Source organism: Malurus melanocephalus, unplaced genomic scaffold, assembly GCF_030028575.1.
Source record: "Malurus melanocephalus ecotype Western Australia unplaced genomic scaffold, MMel_1.1 scaffold_922, whole genome shotgun sequence".
Taxonomy (NCBI): Eukaryota; Metazoa; Chordata; class Aves; order Passeriformes; family Maluridae; genus Malurus; species Malurus melanocephalus.
In genome coordinates this window covers 73,580-82,235 of record NW_026624154.1, presented here as the reverse complement: position 1 = coordinate 82,235, position 8,656 = coordinate 73,580, and the positions used below count along the sequence as shown (strand labels likewise).

The 8,656-nt window shown below is 41.6% G+C and overlaps 1 protein-coding gene and 1 long non-coding RNA gene across 4 annotated transcripts in view; one reads left to right on the top strand and one right to left on the bottom strand.

Moving 5' to 3' along the window:
* The window catches only part of LOC130585589 (uncharacterized), a 31,161-nt gene that overhangs the window by 3,415 nt on the left and 19,090 nt on the right, over positions 1–8,656 (top strand). The window contains exons 2-3 of one of the 3 annotated variants that reach the window (XR_008966609.1): positions 4,874–4,932; positions 6,579–6,636. This is a non-coding gene — a long non-coding RNA (uncharacterized LOC130585589). Of the gene's footprint in view, positions 1–4,873; positions 4,933–6,578; positions 7,976–8,656 lie in introns of those variants that run through there. The other 2 variants (XR_008966608.1, XR_008966607.1) reach the window with 2 other exon arrangements.
* LOC130585586 (transmembrane 4 L6 family member 1-like) overlaps positions 3,774–8,656 on the bottom strand; it is a 10,999-nt gene continuing 6,116 nt past the window's right edge. The window contains exons 3-5 of the mRNA XM_057386154.1: positions 6,123–6,268; positions 5,167–5,353; positions 3,774–4,658 (exon numbers count right to left, since the gene is read on the bottom strand). Coding sequence (XP_057242137.1) covers positions 4,638–4,658; positions 5,167–5,353; positions 6,123–6,268 — 354 coding nt within the window. The 3' untranslated portion in view covers positions 3,774–4,637. The remainder of the gene's footprint in view (positions 4,659–5,166; positions 5,354–6,122; positions 6,269–8,656) is intronic.

The following is an 8,656-nucleotide window of genomic DNA, read 5'->3' as shown; positions in this document are numbered from 1 at the left end:
GGGGCTGCAGCTTTGGGTGCCAGATGCTGTGCTGCTCAATTCAAGCTCCCTGAGTAAACCATGGGGAGAAATGCATGATATTGGGGGGTGATTGAATGGTCTGCTTTAGGTCTTGTGAGGCAGGACAGGGGGAGGACAGTTCTCAGACTGATGAACTCAAGGCTGCTTTTAAGACCAGTGCCACTATAACCAGTCGATGTTTCAGAGCTTGATTTGGATGCTCACATAAAGATGGCTGGTGTCACCTGAGATGCAGTAAAACCTCTGAGATGTCCACTTGGGCAAGCAGAGGTTACAGTCCCTGTTGGAGACACCATAGCAGCCAGGATATTCTGATGCATCTCCAAGAGTTTGGAGCTTGGGGGATACAAGTTCCTTCCAATACCTGAAGAGGCTAAAGAAAGCTGAGGAGGGCATGTGATGAACATGCACTTTCTGAAAGGGCATGTGGTGACAGGACTAMGAGTAATGGCTTTAAACTGAAATAAGGTAGGTTTGGATTAGATATTACCAAGAAATTCTTTACTGAGGGAGTGATGAAGCACTGGCACAGGGTGTCCARAAAGATGTGGATGYCCCATTCCTGGAAGGGTTCAAGGCRGTGCTGGACAGGGCTCTGAGCWGCCTGGTCTAGGGGMAGTAGTGAGCACTTGCAACTACTCAGCTTTGAAACTGACTGACAGGAAGAAATAAAGATGGACAAAGCAGTGGCCTCTGTGCCTAAGATCACACCTTTGCTCTGCCTTTCTGGGTTAAATGTGCTGCTGTACATTAACTGTAAGTAAATGTAAAGAAGTAAATGTGCATTACTGCTGATGGGCTTTAGATGGCTCTCTGTGGCCCATGGGCTCAGGATGAAAGGGRTGCTGCTGGATGGGAGAGGTCTTACAGGGAAGGGCATTTCTGAAGGGTGGCTGTCCCCTGGAAAGGGACAAGGCCAAAGAGCTGGCGCTCTGTAAGAGAAGAAATAGAGTACTCTGAGAGTCTGAAAAGGTTTGGGGTTTTTTTTTAATTCTCTTTGGGAGTTTTTTTAAGTTAGTTTGCAGAGAAGAGTTCACCTGGGAGGAGAGGCTCAGGCTCTCTGAGGTCTGCAGTGATCAACCTCTCTCTAGTTTGCTTACCTCTGCAAGCCCAGCAAGTCAAGAACATCAAGTACCGGGGCCTGAGGCATCTGAGCCATTTGAATCAAAATGAACTGACAGATCCTCTTGAAATGAGAGGGTATGAACTAGYCTGTGGTTTCCAACCCAAGTATTTGGATGGTGTCCTTGATCCTGACAGCTGAAACACTGGGCTGTTGSTCTCCAAACATCTACATTTTTCAGATGATATCCCTGGTCTAAAGTTTTATTAATATCCCAAGTCTGTCCTAATTGCAGGTGGCTGATCTCCTGCCTGATGAATTTCAAACGTAGGACAGAGAGGGATAATTTGATGCAAACCCAACATTTTTAAGTCCTTCTATCAGAACCTGTGTMGTGAGATTGCACAGTGAATTCATAACAATATTAAATAAATATTTTTGTCTTTATGTCTGGGTGATTTTTTGACCATTAATTATTTAAAATTGATAGATCCAGAGAAGACAGAATGATAGGTAGAGACATAGATAGAGAGAGAGAGAGAGAGAGAGAGAGAGAGAGAGTGATAGAAGGAAGATGAATATAGGGAAAAGAAAGTTATAGAGGAATACTGTGAGTTCCCTAGTTTTACTAAATTATTCATTTATACAATACAAAAAAAAAAAAACATTTCAAGAACAAAATCACTCTTTTCCTTTGGTACGAATTTTCCCTGGAAGGATTCTTTCCATTTTGGAAAAAAATGCAAACCAGTAACTTAAAATCAGTAATAATCCTAATTCTGAAGCATGATRCATCTTAAGAGTTTAAGAGTCAAGCCAACTCTCTGTTCAAATCAAAGTTTTTATTATTTAGTATTGTGTAGACCTTTTCTTTTGAAGCTTTCCTTGCCCACCAGGAGAGCTTGGGTTTGCAAGTGTCCCCACAGTGCTTGGCTTGAGGAGCTGCCCCTGTTGCAGTGGGATGGCTGGCTCCTTGAGAAGGCTCTGGTGACACTTCTGAGAGGACAGGCTTTGGCTCAGGTAAAAGGTAATTTGGAGGATCCAAGAAAAGCCTGAGCTGAAATAATTTCATCTAATTTTAGTCACCTTTATGTATTTTCACTAAATGGATTTTTAACATCCTTGTGCTTGCAAGAGACAGGTGTTTGCTTTGGTCATCCACACCTTTGTTTTGTGAACACCAGATGAGACACTCGGATCTCTGGACATCCGAGTGGGTCTTTTGCTGCTCTTCAAACAGCACCAGATGCTCCTGTCCACGGTGGACAACTGAGCCTTGTCTAAAAAGGCAGTGCCTCCCACCTGCCTTAGGCATTTCTTTCAGTGTGGGCTGGGGGAAGGCTGCCTGTCCCCAAGGACTGTGTATCTTGATGCCTACCCTAGAACAGACTTCTTCACAGTGGCTCAAGTTGGATAATTGAACTCTGCTTTCTCTGTTATTCCAATTATCTTCCTACTGGAGGTAGTTTAAACTCATAAGTCCTTCCGATCACACAAATCAAGCCAGGAAATAAATTCAGAATAGCAATATTTAATATTTACATATATCAGTGAGGCCAGTGGTCACACAGTTGGCAGGACAGAGGGTGTCCCCAGGGGCACACAGACATGACATGAAACATCCCCAAGGCAGGACAGCCTGGAATGAGCAGATGGCAGCAGCACAGGGCAYTTACTTCTCCATGCTGGAGGTGTGCCAGCAGACAGCTATCTTTCTCTCTCCTGGTCCTGGCACAGCCCAAATTGGCTTTATCCCAGAGGTGAGAGTCAGGAAGTCAAAACTGAGGGATGAGGGAGGGAGGATATTTAGGGACCATGAAGAGTTCATAGAGCCCCTGCTGAKGAAGGAGTATCTCTCCACCTCACTACATGTGAATATCCTTATTTCTTGCTGCCTCTTTACCTCTTYTCCTGGTTTGCTGTCTGCTCAATTGGTGGCAGTGTCCAGACTTCACTCTTGACAATGAACATGAGCTTTTTAAGCCATCTGGCAGGTTTGGATGCACCTGATGATTGCAAACTTTGACAAGTCTTATGCTTTCTTCTTTACAGAACGTGCTTTTAAGTTTTATGGATTAAATTTCCTGTTTCTAGGGGCGAAACTGTGCTCCAAGGTCCATATGCTCCTCATCTAGGCAACTGACATTTTCTTCCCTACTTTATATAAAGGAGAATGTGAAGCATTTTGAGTGCTGCATTAGAGGACAGAATGAGCATCCACATATGTCTGCAATAAGTGTGTTTTAAAGAGCTTACTCCCATGCTACAATGCAGAAATATGAGCAACTTTGAGAAAAAATARATGTCTCTCTTTGAAAAATAGGCCCCAAGTCCTTTAAATGTATTCAGGTTTTCATAGCTGCATACATGCACTTGGGATGAGTAAAGATTATTTCACAGTTTGGCTAATGGAAGGAAGACCGTTCATGTCCAAGAATAAATCTTTGAGGAAGTCATTGAAATTTTGTTCACTGATTTTGAAGTTTTCTGAAATTCCCCAGTCATGGACATTATCTCAGGGTCAAAGGATTGCTTGAATTGGGAATTAAGTAGTTCTTRCCTGAGATTATTTTTGCTGTAACACTAAAACTGATGCAATTTGTTGCCTTCAGATTATATCTTTTACTTATTACTAAGCTGCRCATAATTATTACCTATATCTGTGTYTATCTTTGGCTAGTTRATTGCTTGRTCTGTGTRYTCTACTCTAGAACAGCCATACTGACCTGTGTGGAAGTTAGTGAAATTCTTACAAAGCCTCATGAAGGCAAAATTGGTGGTGAGGTTCTCCATTCTTTGTTAARCCAGATATTTCTAAACTCTTTCTCCAAACTCTCCTGTCTCTATTGACTCAAATGCCCCTCTAATGTTCCCACATCTCTCAGATGTTCCTGAAGAATCRATTTAGAAGTGCACTGGGCTTTGTCAAACATGACAGTAAACCATGGCACAAGGGAATCTGGCTCCAGAGTGGCAGAAGGAGGCTGAAAACCATGTTCCTCAGTTGCCTTTGCAGTGTCTCAGACACTGCTCGATATATGCTCTGCTCATCCTTTCAATCCTCATCATTCAAATCTGTGAGTGCTCTCCTAGAAAATTAATGGGAACAGATGGGTGAGCTCACRGTGGGATTTGGGGAGGACAGGAGGTTATTTACATCAGCCAGARAGTACCTACTTCATGCAGCTGATAATTGTACACATTAACAACATGCCATTTCCCACATACATGAGAGGGCAAGTGGTGATCTTTTATCTGAGGACTGTTGTGACTTATACAAAAGTACAGMAGTCAGGACCAGACATATTAATGTGTTTACCAGTACCTGAGTTTTAACAGGTATGTTAGAGAGATGAGAATGTGGAGTCTATGATCTAAATGATCTATTCCTTTTCCATCCTGACTTCTTTATAAAAAAATAATTTTGCCTCATGAAATGCCTGAACATTTTGGATTTTCTTTGTTGTCCCCCCATAAATACAGTACAGTGCACTATCCTTATTGTATATGACTCGGCAGCTCGGGGCTTGTCTTGGCATTCCTTGCAGGTCGTTCACATTCCAGAAATGTTTGTCTGAAAGGCAATGAATGAAAAATTATTGATTAATTAATATTCCAGGGGGATATCAGACTGAACCGCAAATATCTTGTACAGTGCAAATAAACAATGAAAAGGAAGCAATAATGATAAATGGAACTTGGAAAATGTTTTCTTCCATTCTGTAAAATAACAATTTTACTACTGTTGACCTATTTAAAACATGTCTACTTTTTGTCTCTCACTTACAGATGCTGGGGAGAGTCATTACACTTTATGAAAAAGGCTTCTTAAATAGAAGCACAACCAAGTGAGTATGTCAATATGTCATAGTGGTTTGCTGTTTAGAAAAATCAAAGGACGGTGTTACCCCTGACTATCATGTGATAGAGAGAAAGAGAATGTGCAAATGCATCTGTACTGCCTCAGCTCCCCAGAGGAGCTCATCCAGGGGCTCTGCAGATGTMTCAGACCATGTACCAGTACCAGAGCCTGAAAAATAAAACTGRAAAGAATGTAAAGCACGCTTTTACTCCATACCAACCTTTCTTCTCCTCATACATGTGCCACATATGAAGCCGGTAAGTCCATTGATGACTTGAATAATACAAAGAATAGCTTCAATCACACCAATGGTCAGGAGAATAGAGAAAAGGACAATATTCCAAAGGATAATGTTTTCAGGTTGTTTGCAAATACTCCATGTTGTCTGGTTGAACAAGTAATTGTTTCTGCAATAGAGGAAAATAATTGGCAAGGTATTAGAAAGTGAAAACTTGAGAATGRTTTCTGTGTTTTCTGGTATTATTTTTTCTGAATTTGATAGCACAAAGTGAGTCTCAGATGGTACTATAATTGGTAAAAGCTGGTGATTCTCCCCAGAATTCCCTTTGCAGAGATGCCATTGATAACTAGGGGAGAGAACTGCATCTGTACTTTGTTGCATGCACAAGAATCTCCTCTTTCCTGTAACAAAACTATGCTAATAACCAAAGAGAAAGGTCTGTAAGGGTTTTAAAATGTGTCTCCATATTCTCCATTCCTGCTGTGGTATCTCACCCCAGTCCATTCATTCTCTCTGGCTCTGGCTTGGAGAGCATGCTGGTCAAGATTAACTTTAAAGATTCAGAGAAGATTTTTGCTTTGCTTTTCAGAAGTAGGTAGAGCAGGCTGAATTTTAGATGATTTAACAGATTAATGTGGCACAGTAAGCGAACATTTCCTTTTGACTCTGGCAGGAGTCACAGCTCACCAACCTTTTGACAGCATGGTACAAATTGCACAAGGGGCTTGTRACAAGCACAACAAAAGAAACTTGGGCAGGGATRATTCCTYGGTCAAAGAGATGACCAGCTGGAACATGCTGCTCAGAGAAKTGTGAAATGTAGGTATTCACAGAGTGAGCCATCAGTTCCTTTTGGAAAAATCCAAGTTTACTGGAAAAAGATAGGGAAGAGATCAGGGAAAGTAAAATTGGAGGAGCYTGTAAGCCATACTCACTCCAGAGTGGCATTCCTGAAAGGGTAGAGGTATTGTCCATCACCTGTGTCACACAGAGGACCCCCAATCAGCCCCAGCGAGGAGATGACCACACAATAYGCTCCTCCTGCAAATCCCAGCACAGACAGGATCACTGACAGCAGCATCTGGAAGGGAAAAGACCTTCAACATTGTATGCACAGAGGTTTGAGTAGCATGGAGAGCTTACAACAAAAGGGAAAGAATTCTCTTTGTTGTTTATTTTATGCTGAAACTACAGCTGCTACTAAATTTGTGTGAATAAAAAACAGCTGAATTTTTCTGACTGTTGTAGCTGTCCTAGATTTTAAAAGAACTTATTYAGAGTTTTATACTGAAGTATAAATGATGAAAAATCTGGTGAGTTTTCTTTCAAAAGCCAGTATGAGGCCAATCCTGGACTGATCTCTTCCATATCGTGTGCCTTGGCATTTCCAGCTCTTCACGGTTCTTGGCCCTTGTACCAACAGAAACAAGCAAGCAACTACTGAATCAGGTAYGAAAGCAACAGAAGATATATTGTTTCTGCTAATTCATGGAATGCAAAAGAGCCTTTCTTATTGCTGCCTTCCTTCATTTTGCAACACCAKGGCACGTGATTACCACTGCTCAAGTTGAGAAATCCAATTGTGCTGCATGTGGCAACAAACCAGCAGCGACTTTGAATTGTATGTAACACACTCACATTTCACATCTGCCACTCCCACAGAAACATTACCTTTACTCCATTTTGGGGTAGTTTTCTATAAAGGAATGGGATGTATCTGGTTGCTGTTTGAATATAGAAACAAAAAATCCCAGGAGGATGCTACGGTTGTGCATCTGAGACAGGCTTCCCAATGCTCTTGTTAAGAATCACTGTTTGTGGGTGTTCACAGCTCTGCCAAGTAGGGGAAGAAATTCTGGAGCAGACTGATAGAGCCAGGGGAAGACTTGGCRCAGGGAGAAGGCAGCAGGCCTGCCTTAGAGTCAGGGCAAGGTCATGACCAAGGAAGCACATACAAAATACTCTCATCTGTGACTCAGGTTTGAAGCCAAATATCTCAAGTCTCATAATTCCCTGTTGCCAGCAAATACTAGGTGAAATCCAACAGCCCACAAGGCAGGTAGAAACCTCCTAGGCCCAATTGTTTCACAGACCTCTGCACTAGAGAGTAAAGTGGAAATATCCACCATCTATGCTGGAGATTTGTAACAAAGCCTTGAAAWGGCTATTCACTGTCTGAACATGTTCAAGCTGATGAATGCAGTTTCCAACTTGCYGGCCAACTGCTTTCTGTAGAACCTCGCATGATGCTGGTGTGCAAATTGACTCATGTTGTGTGTTGTTTTACCTCTAAAGTAATCCTTGAGTTAGAAGCTGCTGGGGTTTCTCATGGGATTTATCTAATCATAAGTGATTATAAACTCATTGTTTTCTTGCAAAGCTGGATACTCTCTCTTTAGTCTTTATCTGCAGAATTGCATCTTAGCAGAGCTCCATTGTCAGCAAAATGTAGGTAATTAAGTATATTGTCCTGGACAAAAACAATGCCTGGGTTGTAGCTGATGTGCTGTCTCTCACAATAAGATCACCAACCATGTCTTGTGGTGAAGGTGAGTGACTGATACTCTCTTTGAAACTCCTACCTATGCTGAAWCACTTTTCTCCATCTGTTTTGTCATTGGCTTCAACTGTGCATTGTATTTCATGGTTGTAGGATTGTAATTATGTTAACAAGTAATTTTGGCGCAGTGTAGTAGGGCATCCCAAAGATAATTATGAAGAAGAAGTCAGATGGTCTTTTGTTATTACTMTGGTTTATGATAACAGTTAGTACCAGTAGTACTTGTCAGTGCTATCTATGAATGTTTTCTGTCTCATGGTTGTCTCATTGGACATCTGTTGACTGTATGACTATCCTCATCCCAACTACTTCCCTTACTGTGTGCAAGATCATCTAGACAAAGACTTTACTTGTCACCAAAAGAAGAGTCTGAAGTTGCTGCAGTGGTTAGATTGGCTCTCCTCAGCTTTTTCTAGACATGCAGGGGCATTTCCCCATTTTATCTACTGATCTGGAGACTTTTCTGGAGGCTTGCCTCATGATCTGTGGAAATCCAAGAATTTTATTAACCATTTCATCATCTCAAACTTGCAACATTTACCCTAGTTGTACTTCTCACTGAAATATTTTATTTTCTCATTTGTGTCCTTAGTTGCAACAGGAGGCCTAAGCTGGGATGCTTCAGTTTGTTGAAATTAGTTTCCCATGGTGCTGATCTGTTCTGTACTCCTAAAATGGTTTTGCTGATCATTTTTCTGGTTTTCTTTCAATGTTTTCCCTGCTTTCTCTTTTACACAGCTGAATTGTCCCTGATGAGCTGATGAAAACTCTTAGAATTAATTCTTTGAGCGTTTGCATCAGCTGCTTTGGTGAAGGTATCACGTTCCTCCTGTTCCAGCTTGTGCTGCTCTTTATTCTCCTGGTTCCTGTTCCATACATATTTCTTTCTTCTCTGTTTCTTTGGAGGTG